The 16,367-nt window shown below is 41.4% G+C and overlaps 1 protein-coding gene across 1 annotated transcript in view; it reads left to right on the top strand.

Annotated features, from left to right (window-relative positions):
• sts (steroid sulfatase (microsomal), isozyme S) overlaps window positions 1–11,019 on the top strand; it is a gene marked incomplete at both ends in the record, with an annotated part of 92,137 nt that extends 81,118 nt beyond the window's left edge. The window contains 3 exon segments of the mRNA XM_084314773.1: window positions 7,389–7,510; window positions 10,638–10,748; window positions 10,751–11,019. Of these exon segments, the coding sequence (XP_084170899.1) occupies window positions 7,389–7,510; window positions 10,638–10,748; window positions 10,751–11,019 (502 nt within the window).
• Window positions 11,020–16,367: the final 5,348 nt, after the last annotated feature.

Below are 16,367 nucleotides of genomic sequence, written 5' to 3'. Positions count from 1 at the left end.
TATGAACGAGTCGCTCAGCTGTTACTACAACAACACACAACCAGTCAAATAAAGTATAGTCTAGACTCTAATTCACAACTTGAAACACAATATAAATAGAAAAGTTAGAAACAAAACTCGCCCGTCTCCAAACACAGGCAGATCTCTCCCTCTCTCCTTCTCTCTCTCACACACAGCGCGACGTGGAATCGATTCGTTACACAATCAGACCTATTATATACCAAGAATAACTTCAGTATGAGTACAGGGCTGTACACATATTTTGCATATTGTTAAACGAGCCAAGGCTAGCTATTAAACTATCGATATGAATCGAAAATCTGGGACCCTGATGTAAACAAGACAAACGTCTTTCTCTGGTCTGCATCCCCTTAACAATTGTGTGTATTGAGCCGTACTGTATTGTACCCATTCTGCAATCTGTTAATAAAGTTCTCATTCATTCATTCATTCAAACATAGACGATATTGAACAAGCCATAATCCACGTATTTTCAATCCGAGAGAGCTGCAGTAGTTAAATCAATGAGCCATCGACATAGTCAGTGTGGTAAGTAACGTTATTATTGCATCCAAGATTGATACACGGCTGGCTAGGCAGTTGGTAGTCATAGTCTTGTGTTATAAAATAAATAAACAATCAGCAATGTCTCGCTTCATGAATGGCCAGCACAGCAGTAGCCTAACAGTACTGCTCCTAAAAAAAACTATTTACAAACGTTAACGTTAAGCACAGAGAGAGAGAGAGAGAGAGAGAGAGAGAGAGAGAGAGAGAGAGAGAGAGAGAGAGAGAGAGAGAGAGACTCACTGTTTAGTTGAAACGTCCAGGGCAGGAGAGCTTGATAAACGTGTATAATCCGCCATATAGCTTGTTAGCCAAGTGTTAGCTCAGCTGAGCTCGTTAGCACAACACTCAACAAGTACATTCCTTTGTCCATTTCCGCTCGAACAGACTGCAAACTACCTGGCGTTCTATCGCCATGCTCTAAGACAAACTCTAACCTTAACCAACTTTGAAAGAGTGCCTAAGCTTAACAGTCTAAAGAACTTGCAGTCACGGCACGGCACGCTCTAAGACAAACAACAGTCCTAGACCAACCTAGGAACCAAGCTAGAAGCTAGAATTGGAACATTAGAAATTGGATTCGGCCAATCAGAGATCGTCTCTGTGAAATTCTGCCATGGAAAAAAATACTGGCGTCGGCCAATCAGAGAGCGTCTCCGCAAAATGCGGCTATGGAAATTCTTCACGGAAGTTCACGCTGCTGGCTAGACCGCTTCAAATCGCGCTCGGATTCCAACATAATAGTCATATTTCAACGCACAACGCCGTATGCACTGATTGGCTGTGACGGAGACAGCGATCAAACTGTGACGCGCACTCAGAGCGCTATCGCGTATAGCCCGGGCCGAGAAATACGAAAAAATAAAAAAAATAAAAAAAACGTGATGTCACTTCCTGCTCTGGAAAACGATGTTTTTTTAATTTAGATAATAACGTTATATTGTGCATTGGAAATACAAACACTTAAAATGAGTAAATATTATTAATTTTAAACATGTTTATATTATTTATAGGGCTATAAAACACAAAAACGAAAAAGTTGTATTGTCTTCTTCTCTGATTTAACAGCAGCTGGCCAGCAGGTGGGTCGGCGCCCTAGCGCCCCTAGTGGTAGAGCCGCCACTGGTCGAGAGCACTCTTACCCATATAAGAAAATCGTACCCCAAAAAAAATTAAGAAAAATTTTAAAACATACCATTGATTAATATCTCCCAAATACGACTTTAAAAATACAGAACTTTTCAATTATTATTAATTATTATTATTATTATTATTATTATTATTATTATTATTATTATTATTATTATTATTATTATTATTATTATTATTATTATTATTATTATTATTATTATTATTATTATTATTATTATAACCTATTGCGTGTGTTCTGTCTGAAATGGATAATATATTGCTGTTAGAAGAGTTATGCTCTGGCCGCAGATTGCAGAATGGGTACAATACAGTATGGCTCAATACACACAATTGTTAAGGGGATGCAGACCAGAGAAAAACGTTCATCTCGTTTACATCAGGGTCCCCCATTTTCAATTCATAATGACATTTATGACATACACAACATACAGATATACAGATATATATCATGACATTTATGACATACATGCCATACAAATATACAGTACTGTATTATGTAGCATAGAATGCATATTTAGAGATCGTCTATATCAGTGGTTCCCAAACTTCTTGTTTATGCGGACCACTAGATTGTTATCAAGAACATTTGTGGACCACCTTGTATGCAAAAAATAAAAAAAATAAAAAAAACGTGATGTCACTTCCTGCTCTGGAAAACGATGTTTTTTTAATTTAGATAATAACGTTATATTGTGCATTGGAAATACAAACACTTAAAATGAGTAAATATTATTAATTTTAAACATGTTTATATTATTTATAGGGCTATAAAACACAAAAACGAAAAAGTTGTATTGTCTTCTTCTCTGATTTAACAGCAGCTGGCCAGCAGGTGGGTCGGCGCCCTAGCGCCCCTAGTGGTAGAGCCGCCACTGGTCGAGAGCACTCTTACCCATATAAGAAAATCGTACCCCAAAAAAAATTAAGAAAAATTTTAAAACATACCATTGATTAATATCTCCCAAATACGACTTTAAAAATACAGAACTTTTCAATTATTATTAATTATTATTATTATTATTATTATTATTATTATTATTATTATTATTATTATTATTATTATTATTATTATTATTATTATTATTATTATTATTATTATTATTATTATTATTATTATTATTATTATTATTATTATTATTATTATTATTATTATTATTATTATTATTATTATTATTATTATTATTATTATAACCTATTGCGTGTGTTCTGTCTGAAATGGATAATATATTGCTGTTAGAAGAGTTATGCTCTGGCCGCAGATTGCAGAATGGGTACAATACAGTATGGCTCAATACACACAATTGTTAAGGGGATGCAGACCAGAGAAAAACGTTCATCTCGTTTACATCAGGGTCCCCCATTTTCAATTCATAATGACATTTATGACATACACAACATACAGATATACAGATATATATCATGACATTTATGACATACATGCCATACAAATATACAGTACTGTATTATGTAGCATAGAATGCATATTTAGAGATCGTCTATATCAGTGGTTCCCAAACTTCTTGTTTATGCGGACCACTAGATTGTTATCAAGAACATTTGTGGACCACCTTGTATGCAAACAGTAAAAAAAATAAAATAAACAACTGACTTTGACTCGCGTCGCGGGCACTGCGTTCCGTTCTCAGAATGGATTTGAGAGAGATCTGCCATCCAGTCTGACTTGGAGCATGCACTGTACTATGCGCACTGCCAGTCAGGCTTATATGCGGAGATATTCAGACTCTAGATCTATTTGCAGAGCCAGATGAGTGGCTGCTTAACCGTTAAGTATTTCCCAACCTACTGTGCGATTGGCTCTTGAATCGTTTAGTATTGACAAAGCCTGCTTTGCTGGAATATAAAAAAGTTAGTAACATAGAACATAGATAGTATAGCATAGGGACATAGAAGAATTGTATTGTTGTGTGTAGAGAGCATTCCGTAGAGAGCATTCCATATACACGCAAAAAGAGCAGAGAGACACACACACACAAACACACCATAGGTCACTTTGAAAAAGACACTTTAAGAAAATAACTTGTTGTGATTGTTGCATAGTGCAATATTGATGGCATTCCCCCAGGCCATCAGAGTCTTGAACACTGAACGCTCCACACACAAGCACACACACACACTGTACTAGTATAGCATAGGGACATAGAAGAATTGTATTGTTGTGTACCGGTACATGTACATTATATTTTTTATTATTATTACTATTACTATTGTTTTATTGCACAATCGTAGCGGGCATGGCCAACCGCATTTCACTGTATGCCCTGGTATGTATGCGATGAATAAACAAAATGTCACTTTAAACTAAATGGAAAGGTCACTTTAAAAGGAAAGAACCGATGTGGTTCTTGTATAGTTTAGATTATAGTAGTATAGCATAATGACACTTGAAACTGTATTGTATTAGCATGTCTATTTTTATCATGCACATCTTATGCCTTATTACCTGTTTTTTATGTATTTTATTATTAGTATTATTGCACAATCGATGCGGGCATGACCACCCGCATTTCACTGTATGCCCTGGTATGTATGTGACGAATAAACCTCTTGAATTGATTTGATATTGTCTGCTGATTTGTCATGCAATGATAATATTTCTATTACATACTATTATCATACTACTGCTATTACATTTACATTTAGTCATTTAGCTGACGCTTTTATCCAAAGCGACTTACAAGTTCTGTACGACAAGCCATCAGGAAGGGCACAACTCTATCAGCTGATGCAGTTATTGCACAATCGATGCAGGCATGACCACCCGCATTTCACTGTATGCCCTGGTATGTATGTGACGAATAAAACTCTTGAATTGATTTGATATCTCTTGTCTGCGCAGTATCTGCAATCTCCTAATAAAACAAGTCATTAGAATAATATAAGCCTACTGCGTTCATTAATTACGTATGTAGAGTATACAGTACTGCGAGTGTGTGTGTGTGTGGGGGGGGGGGGGGGGGGGTGCGCTGCGGCAGGTGGTCACGAGTAGTAGCCTGTATTCTGTATGATGACAATACATTAATCTAATCTCCCACTCTTTTTGTCCATTTAGATAGCTGTTCAAATAAATATTGTTATTTTTTATAAACTCTTGTCCAGTGTCCTGTGTCCACCACTTTACATTCAAGGCCTACACAAGCCATATTTTAGGCTTGAATGTAACAAGACCCAATGATCACAGAATAGCCCTCTTTGCGGACAATGTAATTTTGTTCCTAAAAAACCTAGACATGTCTATACCTGCATTGCTTGATATGATTGGTCAGTTCGGTAGTATCTCCGGATATAAACTGAATGCCTCAAAATTATCACTTATGCTGCTTAATGATAATGAGAGACAATCCGCTGACCAACAAGCATTTCCTTTCAAGCCCTCGAACAGTTTCACATATCTGGGCATCAAACAATACCACAAATAGAAAATATAGCATCAATAAATTATGAACCTATGATTATCTATCGTTCAGGATGTGGGAACGTTATACTTTTTCATTCATACATTGTTGTGTTAATACCTTCTAGAATATAAGTATATTTTTAATCTTTTCTGCTGTAATTCCAAAAACGCTAGTTATAGGCCCAAACGCATATGATAGATTATTGATTGCCGTTTCTTTCCCATACACGCTATATTAAAACATTCAAATGTATATGATCAGTATACATCAGGGGTGGGCAACTTTGTATATGGTGAGGGCCACTAAATTTCCACACTCAATCTGGGGGGCCGCATTGTTTATCGGCAGTCCCGCCAGTAGTACCCCATCACTCAAATAGCCCATAATAGTCACAGATGTGATAAATAAGGCATATAAACTATTATAATTTGTTGTAACTTTGTTTTTATTCCATTTAAAACGCATTTAGTAATGCTTAATTTCAACATTATGAATTTATAAATACAGCTGAATTTGAAAGTATTGCTGTGTAACCCAAATATATACAAAAATGACTAATTATAATTAAGACTTCTATTAAAATAAATGTATGAACTTAAAGCCCACTGCTCAACAAATACAAATCAGCATTCCTGCTGCATTTCACTACAACAGTAAATCAAAAGTGCAATAATAAATGATTGTTAAATGTATAAACATGCTACTAAACAAAACATTCCTGAGTGCCTCCCATTGACCCTTTATCAAACTGGCATGACATTCACCCTCCCCCACAGTGGGTCAATAATGGTTCTGTCTTTAATGAGACACTTGTGGTCTCTCCTGTTGGCACACAATAGAAGGAATGTCAACTTCAATGTTTGTGCACGCAATCTGCATCAGATGAAATAACATTTCATTTTTGTGTGTGCACATCCGTGCGCGTACTTCTGCTCAGAAAAGTGCTGGGACGGTGTGGTACCGCGTGGCATGACCACTGCACCCCTGATTATTAGTGACCCACAATAGATGGAAATTATGTTAGCGAACTTACCTGATGTATAATGCAGTGCAGCATTGGACACTCAACGCCACTCTGCCTTAGAAGCCCGGCAAATCCTGTGTGTTTTCCTTTCATTGCGGGTGCTCCATCGGTAACAACAGCGGACAGTTTATCAAACCCCCCATATTGCTGCACGGCACTTTCAACAGTGTTGAATATGTCCACACTAGGGCTGACCCCCATTAGTCGAATAGTCGACTAATGGATCGAAAGGAGCCATAGTGGACTGCCAACCTCTTAGTCGAATGCAAAAAAATTAAATAAAAATATTATTTTGGTATACATTATGCTTCATCATGCGTGAAGGAAAGGGGGGGGGGGGGGTCGTTTATAATTCCTTGATCATCAGTAACGGCTTTATGTAGGTTGGGTGGATATATTTATCAGACTGATTACAAACAAGGAAACACACAATTGGGCTGAAAATAACGTTATATCCCCTAATACTTTAGTTTGTGCGCTATTCCACGCTAAACATTGCCCCTTTTCAAAATAATCCAGTCTTTTATTCTAAATCGCGAGATATGACGTGTTATATGCATATGCCCAAATAGTTCGGGTTGCTCGCCTGAATAATATATTATGTCCAAATCAAAGGTATATACCATATATATATATATATATGTTTCTTCACAACATCATCAAGGGGGGGGGGGGGGGGGGGGCGGGGTCGTTTTACCTCAAAGCTGCGATCGTTACCAAAAGCATGTTTTAGGTTCGGTAAAATACGACACTGATCAATACAAAAGCATGTTTGAGGTTCGGTCAAATAGATCTAAAATAGACCTTACCTTAGTCAGAAGGTACTCCAATGAATAATCCCAGTCGTTCGATCGCAATTACTTGTGTGCTTTGGGCATGGCTATCATACGGGAAACAATAGGTTTCAGGTGATCAAATCTGTGTTCTGATTCACTGTGAGGGGGAGGGGTTCCTGCAGCCAGATGCACAGAGAGAAATAGACCCATAGACTAGAGACCCAGTTCAAAAGGTAGGTGATACTGCCACCTGGCGGGATTCAATCGTCATTGCAAAACAAATTAAAATCATGGGGAAATAAAAAAAAAGATAAAAGGATCTAAAAACGAGAACTCGTTTAGAGGTATAGATATTATCCAAGCTCTTTTGGAATAATTTTTCCCACAGTTATTCCCGGTGTTTCTGAGAGGTGACCCCCCCCCCTGACCCTTGACCCTCTGTGTTGTGTTCTTCAGAGAGATAGATGGCCATGACCTCATGGATTGGCTTCAGGGAAGAGAGGACAGATCCACCCACGAGTTCCTCTTCCATTACTGCAATGCCTACCTGAACACGGTCCGTTGGCACCCCCGCAACAGTGAGGCTTCACACTAATCCTGACCACTTCCAGTTCGATCATCCACTATTGTAATTATTCGAAAATGTCAGCCAATTACGGTATTGTCACGAATAGACCTCTCAAGGGTGACGCTTTTTCTGGCTGCTCCCAAGTCTCAAGTCCTTTGCTATAGGAAAATGAATGGACTATTAATAGATCGCTCCTAGCTTTGTCTGTGGTTCATGCAGCTGTGGTCCTGCGAACAAAGCCTTCCGATATACACTTCTCTCTCTGATGAGACATTCAGGAATTTGAAAAAGGAGAAACCGCTCAGCCAAAACTAGCTTAGTGTCGCAGGTCAGGTCACCCAACGTCACCAGCGTCTGTGCATTCTCCTTGCGGTGGAACCGGAGGGGTTAATTATGCACATGGTCAAATCTTCTTGGTTGATACAAATGTATTGTTCAAATGGGATTAATCAAATACAATTTAGGTTAGGAGTTCGGTAGAGGACTTGACTTTATTTGGCCAGGAGAATAGGTCAAGAACCCCCCTCAATCTGTGGGATTGTCTTCTAAAGGAATCCAACAACTTTTTGGGAAATTAGGTCATTTGCCATCTAAAAAAAAGTAGTGTAAACAAGGCCATCAGAGCCTTGAACACTGAACTCTCCACACACAAGCACACATGAGCACACACACAACACACACTGTACACGCTCACACACTAGCAGCCACTTTAACATGAGCAAGCACACACTCATGCTGCACACGCCCACACTTATGGCCACTAAGGAAAGGTCACTTTAAGAATAGTAATAGTATAACTTGAGACTGTATAATATAGCATGTACAGAAAGACCCAGTGCCTCATCCGTAGCTAACAGTGTATTGCACTACCACAGGACCTAGCATGTCCTACCATGCTCTGTAAATAACTTATGTACATATACCGATATGTACTCTGTTTACTTGTTTTATTGCACAATGTCGTTCTATTGGATTCTATTATATGTTATTACTATTGTATTATGCACATCGTTGCGGGCAAGACCACCCGCATTTCATTGTATACTCGTATGCCGTGACAAATAAAACTCTTGACTTGACTATAACAATAACAATAGCCCTCTGTTATATTTGCCCATGTATTGTAGCCTACAAAACATCCAAATTACAGCTGAACAATGTATTATATTCGCACTCTAGAGTTTAAGTTTAAGCTTAAATGTATTTGCAAAAGGGACAGTGCATATTAATCAACAATCAATGTAAATACGACAGATTTAGCCAGGTGGCTAGATTTCATCTGTAGTCCCTGGCCAAGATGTTAAAAAAGGCATCAATCTTCCATATATTCACTGCTGCAATCCAACGTCCTTCCATAATACCTCCATGGTTCGTCATCATCAACCCTCAGCTCGGAACTAGGCAAAATCTGCATATGGCTCGCTGATAACAAACTATCATTACACATCGGCAAAACAGAGTCCATTCTCTTCGGTTCAAATAACAAACTCAGCAAGACCGACGGCTTCTCAGTTACAGTGGGTGACAATATTGTCACAAGGAAAGACGAAATTACCTACCTGGGTTCCATCCTAGAGGCAAATCTTTCCTGTGACAAAATGGCATCCAATGTAATAAAAAAAGTCAACCAACAAACTAGATTCTTGTACCGGATCTCCTCTCTGGTAAACAAGAATACCCTGAAGACTCTGGCAGAAGCACTCATTCAAGGGTACTACGACTATGCTTGCACCTCATGGTACCAAAGCACCTCAAAGGCTCTAAAAACAAGATTACAAACATTACAAAACAAACTGGTCAGACTACTACTTGACCTTACCCCTAGAACCCACCTCACCCCTGCCCACTTTGACAACCTAGGATGGCTTAGAGTAGACGACAGAGTACAGCAACTTGCAATGGGCCTGGTCTACAAGATACACTATACGACTAAGGTACCCATGTACATGTCAAAATACTTCCCAAAAGGTCAGTGAATACCACAACCACTACACCAGAGGAAGCTCAACAAATCATGTTAAACCCAAATTCAGCTCAAACAAGGGACTAAACACGTTTCGCAATTGTGCCACATCAATGTGGAACGCCCTACCCAAAGCTGTAAAGTAATGTGAATCCCTACCCACATTCAAAACCGCTCTTAATGAGCACCTACGGGAGACTGCAATTCGAAACTGGCCACCGTAAATGCCCAAACCCCCCACCACCTCCTAATAGACAGTCTCCTCCCCACCACATGTATATATACTCTCCCCGCCGTATGTATATAATATTTCTCTCCCACCCACCCACCCACCCCCTCCTAATGTACAGTCCCCTCCCCATCATATGTATATACTCTGTCAGGATCTATGGGTAACAGTACTGTATATTTGAATACCGTTTATGTCACAAATGTATCAGTACTAAATACCTGTATGTCCCTATGCCATAAATGTCATGTATGTTGTGTATGTCATAAATGTCAATATGAAATGAAAATGGGGGACCCTGATGTAAACAAGACAAACGTCTTTCTCTGGTCTTCATCCCCTTAACAATTGTGTGTATTGAGCCGTACTGTATTGTACCCATTCTGCAATCTGTTAATAAAGTTTTCATTCATTCATTCATTCATTCATTCAGGTCAATACGGTAATTACTTAAAACGGATTTTTATTGGGCGGCTGGGTGGCGCAGCGGTCTAAGCGCTCGTCACCAACGCGTGAGACACCGGTATCGAATCCGGCTGTCAGCGTTGCCACCGGCTTGGGCCAGCCGTCATACTGACTCAGTGGGAGGGGAGTCGATGGGTGGTAATCTGGTCGTAGTAAACAGGTCGGTCAGGGCGCCTGCACAGCAAGGACAGGAGATGTCGAGGGTAGTGTGAGCCTCCCACACGTTACACCTCGCCAATGAGAGTCCGCGCTGGCAGGTGAAAACAAGTGGCTGGCTGACTATGCATGTATCGGAGGGGACATGCGATAGATTCTTCAACCCTCCCTACGACTGACCAGTGGGGGGCACATGCGAGCAACGATCAAGACAGGGGAGGGGGGAATTGGCACGACTAAATTGGGATGGGATAAAAACAGAAAAAGAAGGAGAAAAAGTGGATAAAAAAAATATACAGATTTTAAATTTTTTTATTCCAACAGGTAGCGCTGTGTGGAAAGCATTCTATTTCACGCCCGATTTCTCCAACGAGAGCGAGACAGCCTGCTTCCACACGCACGCCTGCTTCTGCACAGCGGACTACATGACCTACCATGACCCTTGCTCTACGAGCTCTCCAGTGACCCTTCCGAGAGCACGCCACTGACTCCCGCCACAGAGCCAGCCTTCCACTTCATCCTGGCCACCATGGCGGGGGCCGTTGAGGTCCACAGGAGCTCGCTGAAGCCCGTGGAGAACCAGATGTCCCCCAGACATCTGCTGTGGAAGCCCTGGCTACAGCCATGCTGCTCCTCACTCGCCCAGCTCTTCTGCCAGCGGGATGACCAGCGCCACCTGTTGGCCGCTACGCAGGAGGACCACTGATTATAAGGGTGTTAAAGGGGAACTATTTTACTATTTCTTTCACTATTTGGGCACTTTTACACAATTCCTGTGGGTTTATGGAACACCTCTGTAATTTTATATTTTTTTTAATTCATTGTTTTGTATTTCTAATCAAGTCCTCAAAAACAGCATTTTTCTACCTCAAGATCTTAAGCTGTTTTGAGCCTGGGCTCCAACCACTGTGGGAACTGTGTGGAAACAGTTCAGTGAGGGTGAATATTGTGAGAGGAGAATTGGAAGAATGCGCCAATATGAGAATTAGAGACATAGATCATATGAATATAAGTCCACATAGCTAGGAAACAATGCTAAACACTGAAAAAGGCCAATTATAAGATGGTTCCCCTTTAAAGGAACGCTCCAACATTTTGGGAAATTCACTTATTTGCCAACTTCCCCAGAGTCAGACAAGAGTACACTACAGACAGAGATCTGGTTGCAACAACAACAACAACAACAACAACTGGAATCAGGTTTCAGCGGCTAGCCTACGGTGACCAGACGTCCATAGTCCGGGATTGTCCTGGATTCAAACTTTGTGTCGACAAATATCTGTAAAGCGCTAATATTAACAATGCACCACGCTTCTGAATTCAACACTGATTTCTCTGTAATGTGTCAATAAATGTCATCGTCAGGCTGTTGCTATGACACTTTAGGCATGCACTCGCGTCTCCTTCTGACAGAATCGAATACCTTCCATACATTTTCTAACCATTCGATGACGGATCAATGCCTATGTGGTCATTAGTACCCATTGTATTTTTTCTGATGATAACGTGTTGTCATCTGACATCAAGACCTGCAAATGAAAGCTGTACATCGGTACCGGCGGAGGTTGATATGTTAACCGAGTTGTGTGATTAGACACAAACAAGCTTGCTACATAATTTGTATCTAGCTTAATACATTCCCTGCCACGCTTATATCCAATGTTTGATCACTGCCACCAATCTAAGCCTATGGAGATTTACCTTCTTTGCAGGGCTATAACTTTTTTAATTGTATTGCTAAATTGACATTACTATGGCCCATTCAACATCGATTATCTCTCGTTCAGGATGTAGGAACGTTTAACTTTTTCATTCATAGGTTCATACGAAAATACCGTCTAGAATATAAATATGTTTTTATCGTTTTCTGCAGTAATTCCTAGAACGTGAGATATAGGCATAAACGCATATATAGATTATCAAATGCTGTTTGTTGGCGATACATGCTATATTAAAAATTTCAACTGTACATGATCCTAAACGTTATGACTGATCATGCGCGGGTGAACGGGGGGGGGGGGGGGTCGTTTATAATTCCGTGATCGTCGGTAAATGCTTTATGTAGTATGGGTGATATATTGATCGGAGCAGTTTGCATGGATAATAATAAACAAACACGCTGAAAATGACATCAGTGTCCTCTTACCGTTGGCCGGTGAGACTGGAGCAAAAAGATCCCACTTATTTGACGGCGATCGAGTCGATCCATTTCCGGTTTGTATAATAATAATAACAGCCCAAATCATGTCGATTATTGAGTTATGGCAGCAATCCATATACACGGTGTGTGTCTTGAGTCCTGCGACAATATGCGAGTGCCGGACGCATTTCCAAGACGCACCGAGATCGACTCGTCCATTTCCGGTTTGGCAACTTGCCGATCATCCACCAGGGGGCAGTATTGAAGCATTGCAGAGTTGTGCATGCTCCCACTGCATCAGACGAGGCTTCGTGAGGGAATTATGAATAACATGGCGAAAAAATTAAATATGATCTCAATAACGCCATACGCCATGGTTTGGCAGAATTCGCATGAACTTGAAAAACGTCGTACAACGGTATTGGTGCAGAATGTAGCTCGCGTCAAGCTAATGCCGAGTAAGTGTTTCTTGTTTTTGCATTGAACCCCACAACACAAGTCTTCCATTTTTACACACAGAGCAAAGCACACTCACGCAGCTGGGGACGGAGAAAGAGGGAGCACATGTTTGAGTGTTTATGGACAGAGATAGCCTATAGCCTATATACGCTGTGTGAAAAGTGAACAAAAGAAGATTGTTCCCCAGTCTCTAAAAACACATCAATCCCAGGTAAGCGCATAATGTGTGTGTGCATGAATGTGCACTAAAAGATGGTCACCCTAGGCTAGCTTAGCTCCGTCAAACGTGAAGAAATACACCTTACAACAACTCAAACTGTCATACTTACATGTATACTATACTTTTACTTACCGGTACATGTATTTACCACATGCAGAATAACAATGTAAAAACAAGACATTGTAGTTTTTCAAGGCAGATACATGGTTTGAGATATTTTCTCATTTCTGCTGGGCGTAGTTATGATAAGATAAGATATTCCTTTATTGATCCCCTTGGGGAAATTCCGGCATCATAGCAGTGGGGGGGGGGGGGAGGTACAGGTAGTAGAAGACATGATACAGGTCATAGAATTATAGTACAGTGGAGAAGTAAAAATAAAAATAGAATAAAAAAAAGGCAGTGTAAACAATAATAACAATAACAAGTCAAGTCAAGAGTTTTATTTGTCACGGCATACAAGGCATACAGGCACACAGTGAAATGCGGGGGGTCATGTCTGCAGCGATTGTGCAATGTGCAATAATACAAGTAATAAGAATAGGAATGAGAATAAGACATTTGTGCAATAATACAAGTAATAACAATAAGACATAACAGGTATAATGTACATAACATTTACAAAAAGCATGGTAAGACATGCTAAGGTCCTGCGATAGTGCAATTCAGATTCAGATTCAGATTCAGATTCCTTTATTGAGCCATTTGTGTAAAACACATTGGTAATTGTTGCAGCAATACAGTGTATGCATTCTTTCTTTTTTCACAGTAAACAAACACCAACACAGACAAGAAACGAAAACAGTGCAGTGGGGGATTAATCAATAAATAAAATACATATATATATATATAAAGTGAAGTGTGCAGAGATCCAGTACGGACTAGTGCAGTGCAGTCAATGTCATTGTGCCAGTGTCACTTGGGGGCAGAGGGGGGGGGGGGGGGGGGGGGCACTCAACACTTTGATGAACATTGTTGCTCAGCTGATAGAGTTGTGCCCTTCCTGATGGCTTGTCGTACAGAACTTGTAAGTCGTTTTGGATAAAAGCGTCAGCTAAATGACTAAATGTAAATGTACCGAGGGGGGGGGGGGGGGGGGGCCTGAGGCATTGATCAGCCTGGCGGCTGAGGGGAAGAAGCTCAGTCTGTGTCGAGCTTTCACAGCCTTTGGGATCCTCAGCCTTCTCCCAGAGGGGAGCAGGGTGAAGAGGCTGTGACCGGGGTGGGATGGGTCGGCCATGATCTTTCTCGCCCTCTTCAGCGCCCTGGAGTCGTGCAGGGACCTGAGGGAGGGCAGGGGACAGCCGATCACCCTCTCCGCGGTACAATGTTAGCTACGGATGAGGCACTGGGTCTTATGTACACTACTATACAATCTACAGTTATACTATGTGTCCTTATGCTAACTTGCTATATCCATCTATTTACTATACAAGAACCACTCCCGTTCTTTTTTATTTTTTAAAGTGACCTTTTCATTGTGTAAAGTGACCGTTGAGTGTGAGCGTGTGCAGCATGTGTGTGTGTGTCTTCATGCTAAAGTGACTGTTAGTGTGTGAGCGTATACAGTGTGTGTGTGTTATGTGTGTGCTTGTGTGTGGAGAGTTCAGTGCTCAGGACTCTGATGGCCTGGGGGAACAAGCTGAGCCGAAGTCTCTCTTGTCCTAGTTGCTGGTGTACGCAGGCGTTTGCCTGACCGCAGCAGCTTGAACAGGCTGTTGTTGGGGTGGTGAGGGTCTTTCATTATTCTGCAGGCTCTGGATTTGCACCTCTTGTTATATAAGACCTGCAGGGGTGGTAGTGCAATGCCAATGCCCGTAGTACGCTCAGCTGAGCGCACCACTCTCTGTAGGGCCTGTTTGTCCTGTGCCGTGCTGTTTCCATACCAGGCAGTGATGTTTCCAGTCAAGATGCTCTCTACAGCTCCGGAGTAGAAGGACTGGAGTATCTTCCCCGATACTCTGAACTTCCTTAACTGTCTCAGGTGGTAAAAGCGCTGCTTCGCCTTCTTTACGACTGAGTCTATGAGTGTTGTCTGAAGAGTTTATCGCGTCTTACCAGCATCCAACCGGATATGCCGTGCACTACGCTGAGCGGACATTTTAGTTGTCATTCTTCACTTCGCCTCCTGCAGAGACGTTCGTTCATCATTCATGTGAGATGCTCTACTGTTCATACATATTATATATTATATTATATATGCATTATATAGATATATATATATTTATGTGTTACTATAGTGTGATTGTGTATTCAGGATATACTTTGTCAGCTGACTGTGCTGTCTGTGTCTGTTTCAGGGTGTCTTCATCTTTGTCTTTTATTAAATACTGAAACTGACATTGAGGAGTGTGTTTCTTCATTGTCCATGTCAGGTCTTCTGAGATGTGGACCCCCAGGTGCTTGAAGCTGCTCACCCTGTCCATGGTAGCCCCGTTTATCCCCAGTGGTGTGTGTGTACCCTGCTGTGTTCTCCTAAAATCCACGATCAGCTCCTTGGTTTTAAATACCAATGTTCAGGGGCAGGCTGTTGTCCTGACACCAGCGTTCCAGTGCATCAACCTTCACGTCGTTGTCAGAGATCAGCCCCACCACCACCGTGTCGTCCGCAAACTTCATTATGGAGTTGGAGCTGAACTTGGCCACACAATCATGTGTGTATAGTGAATACAGCAGGGGGCTCAGAACACAGACCTGGGGGGACCCGATACTCAGGGTGATGGTGTTGGAGGTCTGACCCCCCACCCTGACCGCCTGGGGCCTTTCACTCAGAAAGACCAGTATCCAGGCGCTCAGAGCGGACCTCAGACCCAGCTCGATCAGCTTGTCCACCAGTCTGGTGGGGACTATGGTGTTGAACGCTGAGCTATAGTCAATGAACAACAGTCTCACATAGCCCCCCTTCTGGCAGTCTAGGTGAGAGAGGGTACTGTGTAGTACCTGAGAGACCGCATCGTCAGTGGACCTGTTTGGCCTGTATGCAAATTGAAAATGGTCCATATCACTGGGTAGGGAGGCACAAATGTGATCCTTAACCAGCCTCTCGAAACATTTCATGACCACAGAGGTGAGTGCCACCGGTCTGTAGTCATTTAGACCTGTTGGGGAGGATTTCTTTGGTACCGGTATTCAGGGCCGCCTGGGAGAAATGCGAGGCCCTGTGCGAGATTTAACGCGAGCCCCCCCCCCCCCCCCCCCCCCCCCCCAAAGGTAAAAAAAAAAAAAAAAAAAATTA

Source organism: Notolepis coatsorum, assembly GCF_963971535.1.
Source record: "Notolepis coatsorum genome assembly, chromosome: 1".
Classification (NCBI taxonomy): Eukaryota; Metazoa; Chordata; class Actinopteri; order Aulopiformes; family Paralepididae; genus Notolepis; species Notolepis coatsorum.
The sequence above is the reverse complement of the archived record's forward strand: the minus strand, read 5'-3'. Positions and strand labels throughout refer to the sequence as shown.